Below are 27032 nucleotides of genomic sequence, written 5' to 3'. Positions count from 1 at the left end.
AGTCATATTTTAACATCCTTGTCACGTTTTTCTTTTCCTCCTTTGCCTATGGGCTTCTTTGATTTTCCCTGCATTATCTGTGGCGTAATATACAAGCAATTCCTCCTCTAGCTAAAGAGCTTTAAATGTTATCTGATGCTGTCCAGCTAGGGTCCATAATTTGTCTAACTTTTCTCACAATGAGTAATGCTTATTAACACAAATAGCACCACTGACCTCTACAAGATTAATCACTTGAACTGGCACGACTAATTATCGAGATTCTGGTATCGTATCTCTAGCGTTAGGATGAAAGGAACATTAAAACTCAAATATTTCTTCAACCAAACACTCAGAATACTGTCATAATTACCTGCTACCTAATGCTGTTAAATAAATATCATCTCAGGAACACCAATTCTGATCCTCTGCTCTCCAGAGTTCCTCTTATGTAGGAGGACAGGCAAAGTGCTTTATTTCTTGCCCCCTTCTCTTACTGTACAGTCCAGGGTCAGTACCTTTTATTTAGATGCTTTTATTTGAAACAGTTCAGCAAAACATGAAAGAGAACACCATAGTCATCCTGTTGCAGACACCTGAAGTAGCCTAAAAGAGATGGTTTGGGTACAGCACAACCAGCCTTTTTTCCCCCTTTTTCAAAAAAGAATGCTTGAAACTGGAAGGTAGGAGGCTATCTTCAGACCTAAGCCTAAATTAGAACCTTCCTGTCTTTCCCTCACGCTTTCTGAATATACTCAAGAGACTGGTAGAAACCATACATACCTTACATATAATGAGAAAAAGAGAAAATGTACAAAACTTAATTTTCAGTTAATTATTGTCTTGATTTTGGCTGGGATAAAGTTAATTTTCTTTCTAGTAGCTGGTACACATGTAGAAGGTGCACACCACAAGATGCTCTGTGGTTTTACTTAAGTAACCATGGAGAGGACATGAGGAAATGGGATGGAAAACCTACCTTAGTCCTAGATGCACGGGTACGTGAGTTGTGAGGAAAAACCACCACAAAAGGGGATTCTACCAGGAAAAATGCCGCTCCAGTTTCCAAACAGAGTAGAAGGGCTGATCTTACTTCTGATCCTCTTGAAGGGACTTCTAAGTCAACTTCACACAAAGTGGGTACTGGATACTCTGACCAGGATTAGAGGGGCCCTGCCTCCAGCCAGGTGGAGGAAAGGGATAACCGGGTCTATTGGACTGTGTAGAATCGATGGCCTGGCACGTCAGACTCACAGGAGTATAAGCCTCTAGTGGACACTGGTGCACAATGTACCCTAATGCCATCAAGGTATAAAGGGACAGAACCCATTTGTATTTCTGGTGTGACAGGGGAATCTCAAGAGTTAACTGTATTGGAAGCTGAAGTAAGCCTAACTGGAAATGAAAGGCAGAAACACCCCATTGTGACTGGTCCAGAGGCTCCGTGTATCCTTGGCATAGACTATCTCAGGAGGGGGTATTTTAAGGACCCAAAGGGGTATCGATGGGCTTTTGGTATAGCTGCCTTGGAGACGGAGGGCACTGAACAGCTGTCTACCCTGCCTGGTCTCTCTCAAGACCCTTCGGTTGTGGGGTTGCTGAAGGTTGAAGAACAACAAGTGCCAATTGCTAAATTGCTACCACGACGGTGCACCGGCGGCAATATCGCACCAACCGAGACTCTCTGATTCCCATCCACAAGTTGATTTGTGAACTGGAGAGCCAAGGAGTGATCAGCAGAACTCGCTCACCCTTTAATAGTCCCATATGGCCAGTGCGAAAGTCTAATGGGGGTTGAGACTAACAGTTGACTGTCGTGGCCTGAATGAAGTTACGCCACCGCTGAGTGCTGCAGTGCTGGATATGCTAGAGCTTCAATATGAGCTAGAGTCAAAGGCAGCCAAGTGCTATGCCACAATTGACATTGCTAATGCGTTTTTCTGAATCCCTCTGGCAGCAGAGTGTCGTCCACAATTTGCCTTTACTTGGAGGGGTGTCCAGTACACTTGGCATCGATTGCCCCAGGGGTGGAAACACAGCCCCACCATTTGCCATGGACTAATCCAGACTGCACTGGAAAAAGGTGACGCTCCGGAACACCTGCAATACATTGATGACATCATCATATGGGACAACACAGCAGAAGAAGTCTTTGAGAAAGGGAAGAAAATAATCCAAATCCTTCTGAAAGCCGGTTTTGCCATAAAAGAAAGTAAGGTCAAGGGACCTGCACAGGAGATCCAGCTTTTGGGAATAAAATGGCAAGATGGACGTCGTCAAATCCCAATGGATGTGATTAATAAAACAGCAGTTATGTCTCCACCGACTAATAAAAAGGACACACAGGCCTTCTTAGGTGTCATGGGGTTTTGGAGAATGCATATTCCAAATTACAGTTTGATTGCAAGCCCTCTCTATCAAGTGACCCGGAAGAAGAATGATTTTAAATGGGGCTCTGAGCAACAACAAGCCTTCGAACAAATTAAACAGGAGATTGTTCATGCTGTAGCCCTTGGGCCAGTCCGGACAGGACAAGATGTTAAAAATGTGCTCTATACTGCAGCTGGGGAGAACGGCCCTACCTGGAGCCTCTGGCAGAAAGCACCCGGGGAGACCCGAGGCCGACCCCTGGGGTTTTGGAGTCGGGGATATCGAGGATCCGAGGATCGCTATACTCCAACTGAAAAAGAGATACTGGCAGCGTATTAAGGAGTTCGAGCCGCCTCAGAAGTGGTTGGTACTGAGACACAGCTCCTCTTAGCACCCCGACTGCCAGTGCTGGGCTGGATGTTCAAAGGGAGGGTCTCCTCTACACATCACACCACTGACGCCACGTGGAGTAAGTGGATCGCACTTATCACACAACGAGCTCGCATAGGAAACCCCAGTCGCCCTGGAATTTTAGAAGTGATCACGGACTGGCCAGAAGGCAAAGATTTTGGAATGTCACCAGAGGAAGAGGTGACACGGGCTGAAGAGGCCCCGCTGTATAATAAACTGCCAGAAAATGAGAGGCAATATGCCCTGTTTACTGACGGATCCTGTCGCATTGTGGGAAAGCATCGGAGGTGGAAAGCTGCTATATGGAGTCCTACATGACTAGCCACAGAAAATGCTGAAGGAGAAGGTGAATCAAGTCAGTTTGCAGAGGTAAAAGCCATCCAGCTAGCATTAGACATTGCTGAAAGAGAGAAGTGGCCAGAGCTCTGTCTCTATACTGACTCATGGATGGTGGCAAATGCCCTGTGAGGGTGGTTACAGCAATGGAAGCAGAGCAACTGGCAGCGCAGAGGTAAACCCATTTGGGCTGCTGCACTGTGGCAAGATATTGCATCCCGGCTTGTAGGGTTCAGTTATATGGAAGTTAGTTATTGGACCTGAAAATAGCTCATGGTCACAAGATTGTTCCAGGCGCCTTTAGAAGGCCTTGAACAGAATAAATAAGAAGATAGAAGAAGAAAGATCCCAATTAGGAAAACACAGGTGCACATTCCACGATAAAGGGAACTTGGCACAAACAACCTCAATTCAGGGGCTTATCTTGACCAATTGGACTAAGACAAGTCTTGTATGCTCTAATTAACACAACCAATTATGTCTTATGTTTGTGCGCGTGGACAGTACCGATGTAACCAATCACCACTTATGCTTATGCGCGTGGACAGTACCGATGTAACCAATCACCGCTTATGCTTGTGCGTGTGGACACCAAGTGCTTGCATGTAGTAGCCAATCAAAGCCTCTCAACAACTTAGAGAATTGTATAAAAATGATTAGCTAAGTTCAATAAACTGGCGACTTTAATCATCACATTGGTGTTCCGTCGTCCGGGCCCCGCACGGATTAATCCCTAAACCCTACATTTGGCGACCTCCGACGTGATCCGAAGAGGAACAAGAGGCAACGCTACTGAAAAGGCGGGGGAATTGCCGCGGACCACGGTGGCTTGAAAGACAGCACCGGCACTGCTCGAGAGAGGCAGGACACTGCTTGGGAAAAAGCAGGTAAAATCGTAATCTTACGTTGATAAAAAGGGCGGCATGGGTAACGCAGTATCTGCGAAAGAAAAAGCAGCCATAAAGACATTTATGAGGCTGACTGAAGAAACAAAAATAGATATTAAAAAGGATCAGTTAGAGGACTTGTTACAGTGAGGCCAAAGAAGAGGATTTTTTAAAGACTCTGAGGCCCTCTTTTCATTGTCTATTTGGGAGAATTTAGGAAAGGAAATATGGGACTCTGTACAAGAAGGAAATAAAATAGCTGCACGTCTGGCAGCACATTGGAAAAAGTGTCTCCAAATGATGCAGCAAATAACATCAGAAACTGCTGCTCAGGATGCACTAAAACATGCTATAGCGACAGAAATTTGAAACATTAATGCTCCTGCTCCGCTAGCATGCTGTCCGGCAGCGGAGACAGTATACGGAACATCGGAGCCCCCCCTGCTGCCAACGGCACCGCCGTTAGAGGAACAGAAAACACCGGTTGCAGCTTTTCCCGTAGAAGAGCTGAATTTTTGGGGGAAGGGAAATAACGCCGATGTTCCTATGGCCCCATCAACACCCGAGGAACAGGCGGTGATAAATCCTTTGCCGGAAAAGTTGAGTCAGCCGCCGTTACGAGCGGAGGATGTTCCTCTGCCCATGGACACTGATGATTGTGGGGCCCCAGAGGACTTAGAGAATACTGGGGAAGCTCAAAACCAGCTATGTACCGATTCTGATGATACAGACAAGGACTTGACTACTCTAATAATAGAACAAAAAAAGACAATGCTAGAATTGTTAAAGGAAATGCGGAAAAGAGACGGGGGTAAAAGTGGGCAGCCGTTGATGAGAAAGTCATATGAGAAAGCAGCAACTGCGATCATCGAGAGTATGGATTCTTTTGCTAAAGTGGTGGGCAATGGGGAAGAAAAATCCCCCAGGGACAAAACGCAAGATCTGATTGATCTGTGTGTACCAAAGGGGAAATTAATGCCCGATGAGGGGAAAGGGTCTGAAGGGAGATATGAGGATAGATACAAAGGAATGCGACGGCTAACAGACCCGCCCTCACGAAACACAGAACCAGCCTGGGCAGGACCCCCCCCGCCACCACCCAGCGATCCGTCTTTTTCGCCGGGACAACGCTGGCGCGGGATTATCGAACAAGCCACTATAGAAGGAGTCATACTGCCACCCACTATCAGCTCATTTCCCGTGTTCACTGAACCAGGAGGGAAACGACAATGGGCGCCTCTGGACTGGAAAACAGTTCGAGAACTGCAAAAGGCCATCATGCAATATGGAATAGACAATAAGTATGTACAACAAATGATACAACAATTTTTCAAGGCACAAACCTTAGTGCTCGCGGATATAAAGGTTTTGGTGGAGATGTTCTTCGAACCAACTCAGAGGTTGCTGTTTCACGATCGGTGGAGGCAGAAAGCAGAGGAAGCCCAGGTGAGAAATTTAGATGCTGGGGCACAAAATCCACTTGCGTTTGTCAGTATTGATATGTTACTCGGCACGGGACAGTTTGCTACTGGTCCTGTTCAGGCTGCATTAAGACCAGAGGTTTTACAATTGGCACAACAACTAGCTCTGGAAGCTATTTCAGAGGTGCCGCAAGTGGGTAAGCCGGTTCCACCCTATTCTCAAATCATGCAAGGGGAAGAGGAACCGTATATGAAATTTCTTGACCGTTTGAAAGCTGCTGTCGATGCATCGCCCACTTTAACCCCCGAAGCGAAAGCTGCGGTTGGAAAGGATTTAGCTATTCAAAATGCAAATATGAAATGCAGGCAAATCATTGCGTCACTTCCACGTACAGCTACGTTAGTGGATATTATAGAGGCTTGTAATCGCTTGCCTCTGATACAGGAACAAGAAAAAGCTAAAATACATGCTGAAGCTCACGCTGCTGCACTTGCGGTAGCATTGTGACCGATGGTGCGACAGGGGAAGGGAGACTACGGTCCACACAAAGACCCCCCCGTGTGTCATCGGTGTGGTCAGCTGGGGCATTTGAGACGCGCGTGCCCCCAACGTATTACAACGCAGCCTCGATCTGTGCCGACACAGACTAACAGCAGCCGATCCAACTTTCCTGGAGTCTGTGAGAGGTGTGACAAGTTCGGACACAAGGCCAGCGACTGTCGGTCAAAGTTTAAGAAAGACGGAACACCATTAACATTCAGCAATCAGGGAAACGGGATAACGAGCGCCAAGATGAGGGGCGCCAAGACATCAAGTGCCTCTCAGACGGGGGTGATGGAGTACCCGGTTGTCTCTTAAAACTTAAGGCAGCCACCAAAGGAAGCGCAGGAGTCGACCTGGCCGTTGCCGCTGACACGACAATAACTGATGACAAAGTTCATGTTGTTCCATCGAATGCTACTGGGCCTTTGGGTCTTGGACTAAGTGCATTGTTTTTGGGATGCTCTTCTGTTTCTAAACAAGGAATATCGTCTTGCCTGGAGTTATTGATGCTGACTTCACAGGAAGTATTTCGATTATGGTGAAAGTGTTTGTTCCTCCTGTAACCATTATGGCTGGGACCCGAATTGCTCAATTAGTGCCCTTCAGGGCTAGCGTCCCCTGTGTCAGAGACGCCGAACGAGGGGGTGGGGGATTCAGATCTACTGACACCCCATTCGTGGCCTTCACAGAAATAATTGGATCTGCCAAACCCGTTCGTCAATTCAATCTATATGGACCTTTGGGAAAATCTCTGCTCGGTAAACGTATGCTCCTCGACACAGGGTCTGATGTGACCATAGTTCCAAAGGAAGAGTGGTTCGAGGGCTGGGAATTACAAAATGTCAACACCGTGGTAACAGGTATTGGAGGCCAGAGTTCCACACAAATTAGCGTAAATTTCATAACGATTGAGGACTGTGAAGACAAGAGGACGGCACATGTAAGGCCTTATGTTTTGAATACTACCGTGTGGCTTTTGGGTCGGGACGCTTTGGCGCAATGGGGGGTTAGATTGACCACACATTTTTAGAAGCGGCCATTGACAAGCGACCAACCCTAAAATTAAAATGGCTAACGGACAGACCCATTTGGGTTGATCAATGGCCGCTGGTAACAGAAAAGGTCGCTGTTTTAGAGCAACTCGTGGCTGAACAGATGGAAGCAGGACATTTGGTTCCTTCCACAAGCCCGTGGAACACTCCCGTATTTACCATCTTGAAAAAGTCGGGTAAGTGGCGTTTGCTGCAGGACTTGCGTGCAGTGAACAAAGTAATACAAGATATGGGATCCCTACAACCTGGTATTCCAACCCCTACTATGCTCCCCGGAGACTGGCCTTTAATTGTTGTTGACCTTAAAGACTGGTTTTTTACAATTCCGTTACACCCAGATGACTGTGAGAAATTTGCTTTTACCGTCCCGACCGTAAATCGGCATGCGCCGGCTAAGAGGTATCACTGGGTCGTTTTACCACAAGGCATGAAAAATTCACCGACTATATGTCAATGGTTTGTTGACATCGCTCTCGAGCCATTTCGCAAGAAATGGAAGGAGGCTCTGATATATCATTACATGGATGACCTGCTAGTCTGTGCACAACAACTTTCACCTGAACAAGTGTTAGCTGACCTGACATTATACCTTGGGGCATTTGGTTTAGTCATAGCCCCAGAAAAGGTTCAGCTGACAGCACCCTGGAAATATCTGGGTTTGCAGGTTGCGGAAGCCTCTGTACGCCCTCAAAAGCTATCGCTACACAAAGACATACGAAATGTACATTATGTACAAAAACTTGTCGGAGACCTGCAGTGGATCCGGCCTTATTGTGGCATCACAAATACAGACTTACAACCACTGTTGGACTTATTGCGGGGCAGCAATAGCCTAACTTCTGTACTACACCTAAGTGCGCCCGGGCAGCAAGCCTTGACAGCAATTGAGCAGAAAATCGCATCATCTATGTCTGGCAGATATATCCCTGATTTGCCCATAAATTTGTATGTATATAACTAAGACAAGGAAGTTGCGGGAATTCTGGGTCAGTGGGATGAGCAGCAAAAACAAAACCCATTGGTAATACTAGAATGGATATTCTTGCCTGCTAGCATGTCAAAAACGGTAGTCACTAGAATTGAAGCTCTGGGGATGTGCATTCAAAAAGCAGGGGTAAGGGCGATACAAATTTCAGGGAAGCAAATGGACAAAATCATTTCACCTATGTCACTTGATATTGTGAGTAATGCCATGACGAAAAATGACTGTCTTGCAGTAGCTCTGCTGGACTTCAAGGGGGAAGTAGATAATCACTACCCCCCACACCCATTATTTAAAACAATGTTAACAATGGAACCGCACTCTATCTGCAGCAATAAGCCGCTGGAAGCCATTACCGTTTTTACTGATGCTAGCAGCAAGACAGGTAAAGCAGGATTTGTATATTTACAGGATGGATCCTGGAAATCCGAAGTCATTCTGTCAGAGGGGTCAGTACAAGTGCTCGAGTTATTAGCCGTATGCTCTGTTTCTAAAAAGTGGGATAAAACACCTGTCAACATTATTTCGGATTCTCAATATGTCATGGGGATAGTCAAACGTATACATAGGTCCCTACTAAAAACTGTAAACAATAAGCAGCTGTTTATGACACTTTTAAAATTATGGATGTTACTAGAAGAACGGACAGACTTATTTTTTATCGATCATGTTCGTAGCCATACAACGCTGCCGGGATTCATTGTGGAAGGTAATGCGCACGCGGATCAACTGGTAGTAGCCAATGCAAACATCTATTTTAATACACCCAAACCTGATTTGTTTGGACAAGCACTGCTATCCCATAAATTTTATCATCAGTCGGCAAAAGCGCTGAGTAAACAATTTAATCTTCCATTGCAGCAAACCAGAGCTATTCTTGCTGCTTGCCCAGACTGTGCGAATATTCCAAACTTACAACCACAGGGGGTGAACCCCCGGGGATTATCACCATTGCAAATTTGGCAAACAGATGTTACGGAATATCCCAGTTTTGGGAGATATAAATTTATTCATGTAGCTATTGACACATATTCAAACCTTATGTGGGCTACTGTTCATATATCAACCAATGCTAAAGCCGTAATTAAGCACCTTTTGGCAGCATTTGCCGCCATGGGAGTGCCAACAGAAATTAAAACAGACAATGGCCCGGGATATCACGCACAGTCATTAGAAACATTTTTACAGATGTGGGGGGTAGCTCATAATTTTGGCGTACCCCACAATTCCACTGGTCAAGCTATTGTTGAACGTGCACATCGGACCTTAAAGGATCGTTTAAACATTTTAAAAACGGGGGAAGATATGCGGCACTGTACTCCCCAAGAGTTAATAAGTAAAGCACTGTATGTTTTGAATTGGCTACAGCCACGTGGTACTGAGGATCAGATCCCAATTAATAGGCATATGTGTGGGAACAAAAATGTTGATAAAAATCAGCTGCAAGTTTCAGTATTCGATCCGGTTTTACAGCAGTGGCAAGGACCTTGCAAATTATTTACGTGGGGAAGAGGGTATGCTTGTGTTTCCACAGGTAACGAACAACCCCACTGGATACCGGCGAAATGGGTCAAGCCATGGATTGAGCGACCAGATGCCACAGACAACTCAGAAGAGCAAGAGGCAGCGGAGACGTCAGCAGGTCCTGAAGCCCTAGATAGACCGACTAGACAAATCACGACGGAGACCGGCAGTCAATGTGGAGATTAAGAATGCGTGTAAAAAACATGGAGTATGATATCGTTTTTGAATATGTATTTTAGTGCGAGTGGGTAGAAAAGAGAGTAAATCATCAAAAAAAAAAAAAAAAAAAAATTTTTTTTAACCACTGTAACAGACATTCAACTAATCATAATCAACTAACCTACTAACCTATAACTAATTGTATAGAGGCTAAGCAGTTTAGAATAAGTGCCGTAGAGAATAAGTAAATATATATATAGTTTAATGTTAATCAGTCCTCGGCGAAACATTACTCACAGAAGCCGAGTGTGGAAGTAGTTTTAAGATACCTGATATGTAGTCATTCATTAACAAAAAAAAAAAAAAAAAAAAAATAATTTTTTTGCTAAACAGTTAGTTAAAACTGAAATTAGAAGTAAGGTCATAGACTTAGTTAAGAATCTAGAAATAGGGCGATGGGAAGGTCCATTTTTCATTAATAACCTCGGGGCGAGATTATGCTTATGTTTTCACAGGTGCAAGCCCCTGATGGACTTCCGTTTGATTTATGCGACCATCATCACCCGAAGCATCATAGATGGTGCGGCAATACGAATTCCACCTCAGCCAAAAACTAATGCGTAGGTCATCTTAGCTAACATAACAGATTAAAATTCTCAGTGCATTACGGCCGCATCACAAAGCCCATGAACGAATTGATAAGATAACTATGACTTGTGCAGTGCGCCTGGCCAGCGAGTGCATGCGTCATAGGTTTTCAATTGAGGTGGATTTTGGCACCCGCCGGCCACGTGTGCTAAAATCCATTCCTCTGAAAATGTATAAATACCGGGATTTTCCGAAGAGCATCAGGCTGGTGTGCAGCAAAACCATAGTTGCCTCCGTAGGGACACCCACATAAAACTGACACCTACTGATTGCTGGGCTAAGTTTGCAGAACAAGACAGCAATATGCTATCCAAAAAAAAAAAAAAAAAAAAAAAAAAAAAAGTGAGAAAGGGGGAGATGTAGGGTTCAGTTATATGGAAGTTAGTTATTGGACCTGAAAATAGCTCATGGTCACAAGATTGTTCCAGGCGCCTTTAGAAGGCCTTGAACACAATAAATAAGAAGATAGAAGAAGAAAGATCCCAATTAGGAAAACACAGGTGCACATTCCACGATAAAGGGAACTTGGCACAAACAACCTCAATTCAGGGGCTTATCTTGACCAATTGGACTAAGACAAGTCTTGTATGCTCTAATTAACACAACCAATTATGTCTTATGTTTGTGCGCGTGGACAGTACCGATGTAACCAATCACCGCTTATGCTTGTGCGTGCGGACACCAAGTGCTTGCATGTAGTAGCCAATCAAAGTCTCTCAACAACTTAGAGAATTGTATAAAAACGATTAATCATCACATTGGTGTTCCGTCATCCGGGCCCCGCACGGATTAATGCCTAAACCCTACACCGGCTAGAGAATCTGGTTGTGAAAGTACGTCACGTAGATGCTCACGTACCCAAGGGTCGGGCCACTGAAGAACATTGAAACAACCAACAGGTGGATCAGGCTGCCAAGATTGAATTGGCTCAGGTGGACCTGGACTGGCAACATAAGGGTGAGCTATTTATGGCTCAGTGGGCCCATGATACCTCAGGCCATCAGGGAAGAGATGCAACATATAGATGGGCCCATGATCGAGGGGTGGACACGACCATGGACACTACCCACAGGTTATCCATGAATGTGAAACATGTGCTGCAATTAAGCAAGCCAAGAGGTTAAAGCCCCTGTGGTATGGAGGGCGATGGCTGAAATATAAATATGGGGAAGCCTGGCAGATTGACTATATCACGCTCCCACAAACTCGCCAAGGCAAGCGCTATGTGCTGACAATGGTAGAAGCAACCACTGGATGGCTGGAAACATATTCTGTGCCCCATGCCTCAACCCACAACACTATCCTGGGCCTTGAAGAGCAGGTCTTGTGGCGACATGGCACCCCAGAAAGAATTGAGTCAGACAACGGGGCTCGTTTCCGAAACAACCTCATAGACACCAGGGCCAGAGAGCGTGGCATTGAGTGGCTGTATCACATCCCCTATCATGCACCAGCCTCCAGGAAAATCGAGCAATACAATGGACTCTTAAAGACTACATTGCAAGCAATGGGGGGTGGAACTTTCAAACACTGGGATACACATTTAGCAAAAGCCACCTGGTTATACAACACCAGAGGATCTGCCAATTGGGCTGGTCCTGCCCAGTCAGAACTTTTACGCACTGTAGCAGGTCATAAAGTCCCTGTAGTGCACAAAAAAATATGTTAGGGAAGACAGTCTGGGTTACTCCTGCCTCAGGCAAAGGCAAACCCATTCATGGGATTGCTTTTGCTCAAGGACCTGGGTGCATTTGGTGGGTAATGCAGAAGGATGGGGAAGTCCGATGTGTGCCTCAAGGGGATTTGATTTTAGATGAGAATAGCCAATGAATTCGATTGTATGTTAGTTGCTATATAACCCTGCTACTGTATGTTATCGTTACTGTAATTGTTATATGCTATATCAATGGTATTACAATAAGAATCACTTAGATCAAGCAAGAATGAACTGTGATAAAACTGAGCAAAGCGCAGTAGTTATGGAACCAGAACTGACTTCAGCATGCAACAATCCAACACCACAACCATCCTCCTGCTGCACCAAATGTCACCTGCTCACTGCACCACACTGAAGCCCGATCCTGCTCTACCAACTGAGGGGACTTTGCACCATCCCTCCTGCCCAGAAAGACTGGTATGACAGATGGAGACCAAAGTTGGGGATTAAATGAACTCAAGGAACAATTTACATATATGGCCCATAGACTAAGGGAATGATATCTCTCTGTGTGTATACATATACATACATATAGATCTCAAAGGACAGAAAAGGTGATGGTGATTAATTAGGATGTATTGGAAAGTACGGGACCTGAGCATGACATAAATGGTATAGAGTAAGGGGTGGATATTTTCCTGGTTTTGGCTGGGATAGAGTTAATTTTCTTTCTAGTAGCTGGTATAGTGTTATGTTTTGGGTTTAGTATGAGAAGAATTTTGATAACACACTGATGTTTTCAGTTGTTGCTAAGTAGTGTTCAGACCAAGTCAAGGATTCTTCAGCTTCTCATGCCCAGCCAGCAAGAAGGCTGGAGAGGCACAAGAAGTTGGGAGGAGACACAGCCAGGGCAGCTGACCCAAACTGGCCAAAGGGGTATTCCATACCATGTGACGTCATGTCTAGTATATAAACTGGGGGGGGAGCATTGGCCTGGGGGTATCACTGCTCGGGAACTAACTGGGCATCGGTTGGTGAGTGGTAAGCAATTGCATTGTGCATCACTTGTTTTGTATATTCCAATCCTTTTATTATTATTATTATTATAATTTTATTATTGTTGTTGTTTTCATTATTAGTCTCTTCTTTTCTGTTATACTAAACTGTTCTTATCTCAACCCACGAATTTTACCTTTTTCCTTCTAATTCTCTCCCTCATCCTCCTGGGTGGGGGGGAGTAAGTGAGCAGCTGCATGGTGCTTAGTTGCTGACTGGGGTTAAAGCATGACAACTATTCACCTGCATTTGTCCATTTACCGTATCCCACCTTGTCACATTATGTCCTCCCTTTACCTCTGCTCTTGTATTGCTGTCCTCTTCCAACCAACTCATCCTGTAGTGTAATTTGCCTTTTTTTTTTTTCTCCCCTCCCTTCTTCACTGATGAATGTGCTTCCAAGAAGAGACCAAACATCAACAGAAATTATAAACACTATCATGACTAGAATTAGAAGAACTCTAGATCTAAAACAATAGGGGCAAGGCAAATTAAGCTACAGAATAAAGATGCTGTTAATATGATGTATATAGAAAGGGAATATTCAGTATTTGCTGTTGAAAAGCATTTGTGCTCTTTTAGATACTTAATTCTGTTAATCAAAACAGAATTCCTGCTTTTGTAATTCCCTCTTTTGAAAATGTGTCATATAAGCCTTCCTCCCCCGCTTAAAGCAATTTTTATATTGTTTATATATTATACATATAAACCCCAGTAAAATTAAAACAGCATTATTTGATAAAAGGTATTCTTGAATAAGAAACCATGTGTTACATACACTGTACTTTGTTCAGTTGGAAAAAAAACCCAAACAAAACAACAACCAAACCCAAAACCAACAACACTAAACAAAGACAGGAATGCATGAGACTGCACAGAACAGTTATAGGAGCATCACGGGACCATGGAAAAAAAGAAGCGAAAGTGATGGATAAAGCAATAATGATGACCTCTTCAGTCCTGTTGAAGTGAGACTACTTCTCTACCATGCAAACAAATCACTGCAATGATGACAAAGTTAACTGACAATGCTAACCTGCAGTAATAGGCATGCAAGAATATATACTAAGAATGAATAGCATGCTCTCAGGATGGGATTTCTACATGAAAAAGCATAGTTTCATGTATGTTGGCAAACCAATGTAAAGTCTACAGAGAGCATCTTCCAGGATATGTAGTACAGAAGCTTCTCACACCCCTAGCCCTTGAGTCAAATAGTTGCATTTGTACAGCAGCATATGTCAAATCTGATTTGGTATGAAAGTTTAACCCATTAAAACCAGAAAAGATTAATTTCTGCAAGGTCTTTGAAAAGCATCTGAGATGACAGTTCACCATTATTTTAATAAACCAAAAGTCCAAGGAAGGTCATGCATTTGAATGGGAAGAGCCCCTTCCAGAATTAATAGAAGTAACAGACACTAAATGACAAACTCTTAAAAATGAAAGTTCACATGTAAGTTTATTTAGGCAAATACAGTGCAAGTGGGCTTTTTTTCTTCTTTTTTTTTTTATTAAACTGAACTACTCAATCTGATTTAGATGTGTGTATTGGTTTTGTTTGGCAAGGTTTTGGTAGCGGGGGGGGGGTTACAGGGGTGGCTTCTGTAAGAAACTGCTGGAAGCTTCCCCTGTGTTCGAGAGAGAGCGAGCCCATATTAGCCGGCTCTGAGACGGACCCGCCGCCGGCCAAGGCCGAGCCAATCAGTGATAGTGGTAACGCCTCTGTGATAACCTTTTTAAGAAGGAAAAAAAGTTGGGACGGGGAGAAACTGCCACCGGAGTGAGGAGTGAGAACATGTAAGAGAAACAAGCCTGCGGACACCAAGGTCAGTGAAGAAGGAGGGGGAGGAGATGCTCCAGGCACCGGAGCGAAGATTCCCCTGCAGCCCGTGGTGAAGACCCTGGTGAGGCAGGCTGTCCCCCTGCAGTCCAGGGAGGTCCACGGTGGAGCAGATATCCACCTGTAGCCCGTGGAGGACCCCACGCCGGAGCAGGTGGGTTCCCGAAGGAGGCTGTGACCCCGTGGGAACCCCGCGCTGGAGCAGGCTCCTGGCAGGACCTGCGGATCTGTGGAGAGAGGAGCCCATGGAGCAGGTTTTCTGGCAGGACTTGTGATCCCGTGGGGGACCCACGCTGGAGCAGTGTGCTCCTGAAGGACTGCACACCATGGAATGGACCCATGCTGGAGCAGTTCGTGAAGAACTGCAGCCCGTGGGAATGGCCCACGTTGGAGGAGTTCGTGGAGGACTGTCTCCCGTGGGTGGGACCCCACGCTGGAGCAGGGGAAGAGTGTGATCAGCCCTCGTCCTGAGGAGGTGAAGCGGCAGAAAATAACGTGTGATGACCATAAACCCCATCCCTGTCCCCCTGTGCCGCTGGGGGGGCTTGGTGGTGAAATCCGGGAGGGTAGTTGTGCCCGTGAAGAAGGGAGGGGTGGTGGGAAGGTGTTCTGAGATTTGGTTTTATTTCTCATTACCTTGCTCTGGTTGATTTGTAATAAATTGAGTTAATTTTGCAAACTGAGTCTGTTTTGCCCGTGACGGTAATAGTGAATGATCTCTCCTGTCCTTATCTCAACCCACGAGCCTTTTGTTATATTTTCTCTCCCCTATCCAGCTGAGGATGGGGGAGTGATAGAACGGCTTTGGTGGGCACCTGGTGTTCAGCCAGGGTTAACCCATCACAATGTGTAAAAGAGATTCATCTTATTGATCACCACCAATAAAAAACGAAGGGAGCAAAGAGTATTAAGTTCAGGCTACCAAGAAGTATTATTTCCTGTCCTCATCTATTCTGAAGCACGAACTTGATTCCTTTTTCCTGACTTCAGCTGACAACTTGTCCTGGTTTCAGCTGGGATAGAGTTAATTTTCTTTCTAGTAGCTGGTATAGTGTTATGTTTTGGATTCAGTATGAGAAGAACGTTGATAACACACTGATGTTTTCAGTTGTTGCTAAGTAGTGTTCAGACTAAGTCAAGGATTTTTCAGCTTCATGCCCAGCCAGCAAGAAGGCTGGAGAGGCACAAGAAGTTGGGAGGAGACACAGCCAGGGCAGCTGACCCAAACTGGCCAAAGGGGTATTCCATACTATGTGACGACACATCTAGTATATAAACTGGGGGGGGGGGGGCGGCATTGGCCTGTGTGGATCACTGCTCAGGAAGTAACTGGGCATCGGTTGGTGAGTGGTAAGCAATTGCATTGTGTATCACTTGTTTTGTATATTCCAATTCTTTTATTATTATTGTCATTTTATCATTGTTGTTGTTATCATTATTAGTCTCTTCTGTTCTACTAAACTGTTCTTATCTCAACTCGCGAATTTTACCTTTTTCCTTCCGATTCTCTCCCCCATCCTGCTGGGTGGGGGGGAGCAAGTGAGCGGCTGCATGGTGCTTAGTTACCGACTGGGGTTAAACCACGACACAACTCAAATTCAATTCTTGCCAATTAAAAATAAAAGTAGGATGGTGAGACACAAAGACAAAACCAATTTTCATTCCCAACTTTCTACCTCCTCCCCCCACCGCAGGGGGTGGAGAGGAAGAATGTGGAATGGGGAGTTGCAATTGGTTCATAATAGCTCATCTGCCACTCCTTCCTCCTCACACTTTTTCCCTGCTCCAATGTGGGGTCCCTCCCACAGGATAGTCCTTCACAAACTGTTCCAGCATGGGTCCTCTCCATGGGATACAGTCCTTCAGGAATGGACTGCTCCAGCGTGGGTCCCCCAGGGGCTGCAGTTCCTGACAGAAAACCTAGTCCTTTATTGGCTCCTCTCCAAAGGCCACAGTTCCTGCCAGGAGCCTGCTCCATCATGCGCTCTCTATGGGCTGCAGCTTCCTTCAGGGCACATCCACCTGCTCTGGCGTGGGGCCCTCCATAGGCTGCAGGGTGGATATCTGCTCTGGAGTGGTCTTCTCCACAGGCTATAGGGGAATCTCTGCTCCTCCCCCTCCTTCACTGACCTTGGTGTCTGCAGAGCTGTTTCTCTTGTGTTTTTCTCCCCTCGTTCTTCCCTCTCTCACACACACTCTGCTGCACAGCATTTTACCCTTTCTTAAATGTTATCACAGAGGTGCCACCAGCTTCACTGATTGGCTCAGCTTTGGCCAGTGGCAGATCCATTTTGGAGCCAGCTGGAACTGGCTTTGTCCAGCACAGGGGCAGCTCCTGGTCTCTTCTGACAGAAGCCACGCCTGCAGTCTCCTCACTACCAAAACTTTGCCACATAAACCCAATACAACTCTCTCTATACATACACACTTTTTCCTCCACCCCCCCACCCCCCCATTTGTATTACCTACTTCTACCAAAAAGAAACCAATAGATGAGAATACTTCTGTAAATATGCTTGGGGAATCTTTGGTTTAACTCCCACTTAGGTTTCTTGAAAGCAGGAACTTAGAATAGTGGCTTTCAGTTTATCTTTTTAATCTTCTGTAGACGGTATGAGTTTATACAGCAAATTCAAGCCTGCTGACAAAGAGCTGGCTTTATTAAACTATCTTTTGTGGTCCACAGACTATTAAATCAAGAAAGCAAATTAAATCCACAGAAATTACAGTCTTGTATTAACATCAGCTTTCAAGAACATAAACAATGGTAAGGGACCTTGGTGCAAGAAGCCACTTTCTGCTTACTGGAAAAAGGAAGTACAATGCAACTCAGCCAGCTACTTTCCAGATAAGCTTTACTGAGCACACCCTTTTTTACATACAGAGAAGTAAGGTCTGCTCAAGTGCTTCATGTCTTGTTCTACAAGAAACAAGGAAGAGCAAAGAGATGGGAAACCAGGTTGCTATTCAATTGGCACCAACATTACACTTTTGCATTCCCTGTTCTACCTGGAGCTTGTGTTACAGTTCAGCTATAACTGCCCTTCCTTGCTCATTAAGCTTTCTTAATGCTAGCTAATGTGTATTTACTCCTATTCAAGTTTGCAACAGAATGCTTTCAAGAACACTACACAAAAATGCTTTTCTTAAATTTAAGAGTCAGTTTCTCAAAGCACTACTATAAAGTTTTTGTACTTATACTTACTTGCTATCCAGATAATGTTTATCTGTGATATTTTACCTAGAACTACTTAAAACATTCCAGAGCAGTGATTTAAAGTAAATTAAAAAACCTGGAGAGTAGAGCCCACTGTAATTATTACACAGAAATTCTAAGATCAAGCAGCAAGATTAGATTATAACGTTTCTGTCAGTGTACAACCTTCACCATTGTGGTGGGTTGACCCTGGCTAGACGCCAGGTGCCCACCAAAGCCAAACTATCACTCCCCTGTCCAGCTGAGGGGGGGAGAGAAAATATAATGAAAGGCTTGTGGGTCAAGATAAGGACAGGAAGATCAGTCAGCAATTACTGTCACAGGCAAAACAGACTTGACATGGGGAAAATTAATTTAATTTATTACCAATCCAATCAGAGTAGAGTAATGAGAAATAAAACCAAATCGTAAAATAGCTTCCCCCCACCTCTCCCTTCTTCCCTGGCACAACCTCAGTCCCGATTTTCTCTACCTCCTCCCCTCACAGCAGTGCAGGGGGATGGGGAATGAGGATTGTAGTCAGTTCATCACATGTTGTCTCTGCCATTCCTTCCTCCTCAGGGCCAGCACTCCTCACACTCTTCCCCTGCTCCAGCACAGGGTCCCTCCCACGGGGTGCAGTCCTTCAGGAGGACGCTGCTCCAGCGTGGGTCCCCCACAGGGTCACAAGTCCTGCCAGAAAACCTGCTCCAGTGTGGGCACCTCTCTCCACGGGTCTACAGGTCCTGCCAAGGAGCCTGTTCGAGCATGGGCTTCCCATGGGGTCACAGCCTCCTTTGGGGATCCACCTGTTCTGGCGTGGGGTCCTCCATGGGCTGCAGGGGGACAGCCTGCCTCACCATGGTCTTCACCACAGGCTGCAGGGGAATCTCTGCTCCAGCACCTGGAGCACCTCCTCCTCCTCCTCCTTCACTGACTGTGGTGTCTGCAGGGTTGTTTCTCTTACATGTTCTCACTCCTATCTCCAGCTGCAGTTTCTGTGCCACAGCAACTTTTTCCCCTTCTTAAATATGTTATCACAGAGGCACTACCACTGTCGCTGATGGGCTCAGCCTTGGCTAGCAGCAGGTCTGTCTTGGAGCCGTCTGGCATTGGCTCCATGGGACATAGGGGAAGCTTCTAGCAGCTTCTCACTGAAGCCACCCCTGTAGCCCCCCCAGCTACCAAAACCTTGCCATGCGAACCCAAATACAACCATGCTTGGCACTAGCGCAGATTTATAGCTTCAGAGGTTGCTAACAAGGCCAAGGAAAGTCCAAACAGTGCAACAAGTTATTAAACCATGAAAATACAAGAGATTTGCTTCTACTTGTGGCCAAACAGAACTTCAGGCTCAGCACCTGCAGCAACGGAAAGATTTCTGGTCATCTACCAGTCAGATGAAGAGATTCAACAGTGGAAAGGAACACAGGTGCATGGCAAATTGGCCATTTCTTTCACACATGCTTCAGAAATGCTTCTTCACAGCTAGTCACAGGGAATAGAAGACAGCTACAATTCCTTACCACAGTTCTAGCCAGTGTATACAACCTAAGGTTTTCAGTTAGCCCCTTCTCCAGCCCTCCTATTGCTGAGAATACTACAGGCTTTCCACAACTTCTGCAATTCACAGTAAGAGTTTCTTTAAAACAGTATAAAACAGTATCCATGAGACTGTGTATTTCTGTAAAGCCAGCCTTGATCCACTGCTTCTCTTTACTTTTCAAAGTAGTGATGGTGGCTCCTCTAGATCTGGCTATATTTAATTGTGATCAGGACTGTCACCGCAGAGCAACAACCATAGAAGCTTACACAGACATCAAAGAGGGAAAAATGGCCTTGCTACATTTGTAAAGTGTCACATTTTTAAAGTGGCATACTTTTCAAAGATTCATTGTCATTATTACCAACTGTATCATCAATGCTGCTGTCTAGATTTGTCACTGTATCTACCTCATCTTTCCTTTTATACCTAATTTTGAAAGTTTGACTTTCTCTGCAGTTTCTTCCCAGCAGCAATTCTCAATTACTTTCTCAACTTGTTTTGCTTCTCTTCCTAGCATTCTGAATGGAACAGGATCACTAAAAGCCTAGTAATGATAATTTGCCATCAACAGTAGCTATTTTGTTACTGATTAGATTTCCATTCTATAGAATTCATATTTCCAGACTATTTGAAGACTAAATGCAGCTTCACTTCCCTGGTTACAGTTAGATATCTGTCTGCAGTCATAGCTAGCTTAAGGAATTTTCCTCCTAGTGAAAATAAGTTAGAGTTCTGGAAAACTTGAAGAAGGGGGGGGGAGATGATAACACAACAAACAAAAACAAACCACAACAACAACAGGGGCAAGTCATACTAAGGTACCCCATAAGCATCAAACACCTTTCACAATAAATTATTTTAATAATGAAAATAGGCTGGACAGAAAAAGGGCTCAATTCTTTAATATTGGAAGCCTTCACCCTTCATTTACAAAAACAGAATTTCCTGTTAGCAAATGGCAAGCATACAAATAGGTTTTCTGAGATCTGTCTGTGAATTAGGCTACAGGGTTAATGACTGATACAAGCCTAGGGGAAAAAAAGTTTAACATTTTAAAATGTGCTCAGCAGTACATTTAAGATGCAGAACAAAGTCTCACTTCACAGGCAACTGTCATGTTTTAAGTAATTTGCATCTTCCTGATATTTACTTATAATAAAGTTGTCTGGATGCTTTTTTGATATTTAGTTAGTTTAGTCTTATGAGAATTGCTTTTGAATAACTTTGATATACTGGTATTTACAAGTGGTCATAGTTTGATACACAGTATTATTCCTACATTATCTTTAGCTAGGTGGCTTGTTCCAAGTAGTAAAAAACTTCATAAATACAAAGTCATCAGAGTTGTCCCTGATAAGTTAATGTTTATTGGAGGTCTTATGTATAACTCTCTAAAAGTTCAGAAGACTAGGTTTTTTCACAGTGTTTTATTTTGTTCATGTTCCTCTACTCAACTGACAAAGCTTGTTTTGGGTTTGGTTGTTTTTTTGTTTGGTTTTTATTTTTTTTAATATAAGCAATCAGGAATATTTTGCCACTTACTAGAAGAAACCCAAAATTTGTTTGCTAACTAGACAAGTACCATCTTTACTGGAAGCAGAAATCTAACAAAAACAAAAAAGTTTACAAATTATTCACAAGATTCAGAGTTTACTGACTTTCTAGAATATTTCTAGGTATAACATGGAAGCTTGACATAAAAAAATACACAAAGTTGTTAAAGTTTCTTTAGTTTTACTGCTCATAGGTTTCCTAGAGATTTGCACCTAATATCACCCAAACACTTCTCTCTTCCCCCTTCTTCCCACCCCATTACTCACTATGCTACATGCAAGCTTAATGGCCAGCACGTGCTGAATGATCAGCTGGCCATTATGTTGTTCTTGGATTTCTTTACTTGGGGCAATAATTTAGATCTATCCCCTCTACCCAACTGGCTGTTTTCATAAAGCCCACAGAACTCAGTGTTCTTTATGACCTCTGACTGATGGAATCAACTAACAGGTTCAACAGGCTGTGATCAGAAAGAGAAGACAGACAGACAGATGGGTAGACTGACAGCATGATCACAACTGCTTCTATTTGTAAGTTTGCCTTGCCTTCTTAAATTTGCAGCATTCATCATATTCCCAGTTTTAGGAATATTAACTTCCTAGTGCAGTAGATACTTGTTGAACTTAGCAGTGTTCTAGAATAAGAATTTAATTCCACCCCTACAAGTTCACTGTTATCCTCATCTTGCAACAGGGAAGTTCTAACCAGGCTTTTCCAACCAAATGAACCCTCTACACATCCTAGCACACCAGCAATCAACATTAGAGGGGTGGATTTTTTATTTTTTTTAATTAAGAAAACAGCTGGGAAAACTGTACTTTCACTTTGGAAAACAAACATGAAGTTAATGCTTTCCGTTATACTGCTTTGACAACTCAACAAAAAAAGGAAGCCTCACTAGAATTAACAATCCACTGTTCCAACTTTAGAGATAGCCTAGTTTGGGGTTTATACAGCACATATGCATGCATGCCCTGCACTTCATAGACACGAGTTTTACTTCAACATTTCAATCTAATCTGTTTCAGCTTTTGACACTTCAGACAACTTTTGAGGAAAAAAAAGAGTAATGGATGCTGATAAAGCTTAAATAGTATTAAAACTGTATTATGTAAGGTATACACACAATTGTTACAGTTATTAAATGAAGCTAACTGATTCTAACAAGCAGATTAAGCATCTGTAAAAAAGCACGGCCAGTCCCCCTAAATAATGGTCTACCTGCTCACCAGGAAGCTTTGGCACAAAGTTAAAATGTAAACCAGTTCTAATAAACAAAATACAGGAGAATACATAGCCAAGGACTGAAAGTGCTTACCTTGACTCTCCACTACTGTTTCTTACAATGTCTTCATCACTGTGCCCATTCATTGTAAATATTAAGAAGCTTAAAAGATAAATAGAAGTCCACTCAGAAGGCAGATGTCAAGAATCTACTTCTTGATACTCTGTTTTCCAGGTGACTTGTTTACTCAACTGTTCTCTGCAGGTATTGAAGATTTTTCCCAAATTACCTAAAGTAATAAAGGAAAATGTTGACATAATTTGAAATATTTGATGGTTACAACTGAGAGATACTGAAAATAACCTGTCTTGTCACAACAACACTGAAAGGGAGTATATAACACATTTGACATCTTTTTAACTGAAAAACAGCTTTTGGTATACCATAGTACTGTCTTAAGAATAACCAGATCTAACTTTTAAAGAAAAACAGCCTCCCCAAACACATAAATAAAAATTGTGGATATTAATGCTCTAAGATCTGATTAGCAAAATTATTTCATGCACAAAACAAACATATCAGAAGCATTTCCAGACACAGACATGTTTACATCCAGTTGGGGATAGAGTCAAGAAAATAAAGACTGTCCCATTTTAAAAAATTGGTTCAACTACATCAAGCTAACAAGGACCCACAGATGGAGTGATCGTTATTTCATATACATAAATATCTTCAACTAGATCTTTACCGTGTTAGATGCACCTAGAAAAAGTTTAGGCTCACTTTAAATGGAGCGTAAGTACGAACTCACTGATAATCAGCTAAAGAGCAGCGCCTCTCACAGATTTAGTGGTGTGAAAGCGATTAAGGGCTCGCCTGCAGGTTGCCTATCTCGAGGTGCTCTTCTCTAATACAGCCCGACCTACAGCTCATTATGGAGGCAGGGGCTGCCTCGTTCCGGGACGGAAAAAGCACTGCGCTCAGGCACCATCTCAGACACCAGGGCCACTCCAGCCAGCAAACAAAGGCAACGACGGAAGAAAAGTGATAGGAAAGAGCCCTGTAACCCCAGAGAGGCCGCGAAGCTAGGCCGGGGCCCCGCGGCGGCGAGCTGAGCAGCTTGGTGGTTCCTTGCGGATCAGCCGCTGCTGCCCAACGAGGCCAAGCTCTGCGCTGTCTGCCCTCCCGCGCCCAGGGTGTGAATACCCTGCCGCCTCCGGGACTGGCACTCCCTGGACGCCAGGAAATATCTTTAGTGGCCACGAAACTCTATCCTTGTCGCCCGCTCCTGCTCCGCGACGATCCTCCCCGGCCACCCGCACCGCGCTCTTGCGGCCTCCCGTGACCGACCACTCCCAAGGCGCTCCCAGGGAGAGTCCAGGCCAGGGCTGCCTCCCTACCTCCCACCCCCAGAGACGACCCTCTGCTGGTGGCGCGACCCGCACAGGCGCCGCTCCTGGCCAAGGCTCCCTGGCAGTATTGCTAAGGCGGCCGCTGTCCTCTGTGCTCGCTTCTCCCAGCGCCCCCCCATGGCCAGAGAAGGGCGAAGGCCGCACTCCTGCCTCCCAGCCGGTTCGTCACAGGCTCCCCCCGCAGGAGTCAGCGAAAGAGGCTCAACCCCGGCTGCCCGTCTCAGCTCTCACAGCTCCCTCCCTCCCTCTTCGGAAAATAGCGAGCGGACCCGGGAGCCCAGCCCCGTGCTGGCCATCCAACCCCTTCTTCTCAACGCCAGTCGCCTCCCCATCCATCTTCGAAAGCGACAGCCACCGCACAACTCCGGACCAGGAAAAGGGAAAGGAGCCATGGCGGGCCTCTGCCTACCTGCGTGTGTGCGCCCGGCCCAGCCTCCCTAGGGCTGCCCTGGTCCGAGACGGCGCTACACCCCACGAAGAGGTCTGTGCTGCAACCTAGGGCCGGAGGCTGCTCCTGCGGCCGCCACAGGGCCTGGGCCGCTGGCTCCTTACAGCCCCACGCGGCGGGCTCGCCTGCAGCCCCCACCAGCTTGAACAATAAGGCCCCAAACCAGGCAGGGAGAAGCTTGAAGAGTAGGTGCTGTGTTGCTCCGCCGCCGTTTCTTAAGTCCTGCCGACCACCGCCATCACGCTGCCACTCCGCTCAACCTCCTCCCCCTCCCTTAGTCGGATGGAAACCCTGGGCGTGATGTCAGTCCTGCGCCCTGGGACAGAGCGGGGAGGAGGAGGAGCAACAGCCGGGAGGGGACAGCGCCGCCAGGTCATGGCGGCAGGAAGGGCCGCTTGGAGGGGGTGGCGGAGCTAAAGCGGCCTCCTTGCCGCGCCGGATACTGCCGGGGCCGGGGGCAGCAGGCGCCCGCCTGCAGCAGCAGCGAACGGGCACTGGGGCCGGTGCCGCTCCCGCTCCTGGTGCCCGCTGCAACTCCTGTGTGAGGGGGCAGGGCGCGGCCCAGCCTGAGGGGCGCCCATGACCTGCGCAGCGTGGCAGGGAACCTTGCCTAGACCACATGTTACTGTTTAGTGTGGTGTGGGGTTTTTTTGTTTCATGTTTTTTCCTGTCTAAAATCAGAGCCCCCTAACAAACACATATGCATTCTTAGTCTTCCTATGTGGTTACAAGTGGCATTAGGGCATATTTAGGAAGGCTTGGCATGCAGCTACACAGAGTACACTTGTCTCCATGAGGAAGGCATTGATAGCATATGTCCATACATTCTGTATGGTATGTCTAAATATTTTGATGGTTTTAATATTTTGTACCAGCTGTGGAAACTAGTTTGCTGTTAGGTGACTGTAAAAGTGAGATTTGGTAAATAATTATTAGAAATCTTATACTAACACTATGATTGAAACAATAGACAAAAGTATAGCCAAGCAATTAACTAGTAGAGGCAGTTACTCCTAAGTTTGGTTAGTTCTTGGCTCTTATGACTAGATGTTCCTGTATGCTAGAGGAGAACAATGTTGAAACTGACCACATGTGATTGAAACTGCGTTAAGCTTCAAGATCAAAGAACAAGGACAAGAACAAAGACTTGAAGGTCAGCCAACAGAATCTCAAATGGGTCGGTGGTCACAAAAGCAGCCCTTCGACTCAAATGAATTTTTCATTGTGCATGATTGGATGTAGGCAGTACTATGATAATCAGTTACAATAATTTTTATGTATATGTATGCAAATCTGATTAATATGTAATTATTACTCCATATAACCTGTTTGTGCTGAAGTTGTGGCATGCACGCTAGGTGGAATTATCCCCCGTGCATCCAGCACTGCAATAAAGAATGCCTGCTTTCTAAAACTCCAGAACGAGTCTTAGAGAGTTTCTTCGACCGGCTTCGGTATCAGCATCCCCCAGCTGGAGGCAGAGCACTCCTCTCACTCTCTTAATATCTATCTCGAGTTGTTTCAAAGTGATTAATGAGAAAGCTGTTTGTTTAAGGTGGCTCCTGTTCAGAAAAAAAATAATCATGTAAATTGTCCTACTGCTGAAGTCTACATGTTCCCAGAGTGGCAAAAGTAGTGGCTGCTGAGTGAAAGACTGCTCTGAGCAACACAATTAAACAGCCAAATGTGTTGGAAAGAAGAAGTGATTTACCTGTTTTCTCCTCTTTGGATTCCCACATATGCAGTTACACTCCATCATGCTAGGGGGGATTGTGGGGTCATTACTGACCAGGATGTGGTACCAGACTTGGAATTTTCTTCAGCACCCTGCAAGAGTAAAAGAGGTTGAGATTAACAAGAAAACACAGTTTGCTCATGAAGGAAGGAAAGGCTTGAAAGAAGAGTCATTGTGTGGGTATACCAGAGCAAGGTGGCTACAGTAACTGTCAAATCAGTTCATACTTGAAGAGTTCTGTTGGCCAGGAGTGTCAGCATCTGAGCCACAGTCAGTCAGCTAGAGATGTTGGCCTAGGGTTTATCTCATGGCTGCCCCCACCAGGGTGAGCAAAGCTGGGCAGCCAAGGCACCTGCCACCCCCTCAGCAGGGCTGCAGGGGTATCCTGCAGCTGCTCCTTCAGCCCACCAAGTGTTGGGATCAGCTGTTACACACAGCAACTCCATCTCCATTTTAGAACCAGACTGAAGCAGCAGAGGCTAGGTGAGGCACTTCCACTAGTCCATCTCTCAAGCATCATAGAAAAATACCTCAAAATCTCAAAATAAATGTTTTTTTTTCCCCCTTAGAATTAAAAAAAAAAAGCATAAGAAGGTGTTCAAAGCCTACAAAAAACCTGTTAGACTATGTTCCTTCCTGAAGCACTTAAGTTTGCCTAAGTCAGCTTAAGGGAGAATACTTCATTTTGATAGACAAAGATGCCACAAGATCAATGGACTTTAAATTCAAGAATGTCAGAATGAAAATAATTGCTTTAAATTAAATTGAAATTGAAATTTTTAATTGAAATTAAGGTAATTAACATGGAAATACTACCAAGGTGTACTAGGTGTGGCTGGGATGGAGTTAATTTTCTTTGTAGCAGCCCTCACGGCACTGTGTTTTGGATTTGTGGCTAAAACAGTGTTGATAACACACCAATGTTTTAGCTATTGCTGAACAGTGGTTGCACAGCATCAAGGCTTTCTCTTTTTCCCACTCTGCCCCTGCAGCAAGTAGGCTGGGGATGGGCATGAAGGCTGGGAGCGGACACAACCTGGACAGCTG

At 45.0% G+C, this 27032-nt stretch overlaps 1 protein-coding gene across 5 annotated transcripts in view; it reads right to left on the bottom strand.

The window, feature by feature from the left end:
- The window catches only part of LOC126035434 (chromodomain-helicase-DNA-binding protein 1), a 105775-nt gene that overhangs the window by 64883 nt on the left and 13860 nt on the right, over nt 1-27032 (bottom strand). For 3 of the 5 annotated variants that reach the window (XM_049793976.1, XM_049793977.1, XM_049793978.1), the window contains exons 1-2: nt 24212-24999; nt 22484-22679 (exon numbers count right to left, since the gene is read on the bottom strand). The exons of the other annotated variants lie outside the window; for them this stretch is intronic. In XM_049793976.1, coding sequence (XP_049649933.1) covers nt 22484-22536 — 53 coding nt within the window. In that variant the 5' untranslated portion in view covers nt 22537-22679; nt 24212-24999. Of the gene's footprint in view, nt 1-22483; nt 22680-24211; nt 25000-27032 lie in introns of those variants that run through there. 5 annotated transcript variants of the gene reach the window in all.

The sequence above is a fragment of the Accipiter gentilis genome, chromosome W (genome assembly GCF_929443795.1).
Source record: "Accipiter gentilis chromosome W, bAccGen1.1, whole genome shotgun sequence".
NCBI lineage: Eukaryota > Metazoa > Chordata > Aves > Accipitriformes > Accipitridae > Astur > Astur gentilis.
The sequence above is the reverse complement of the archived record's forward strand: the minus strand, read 5'-3'. Positions and strand labels throughout refer to the sequence as shown.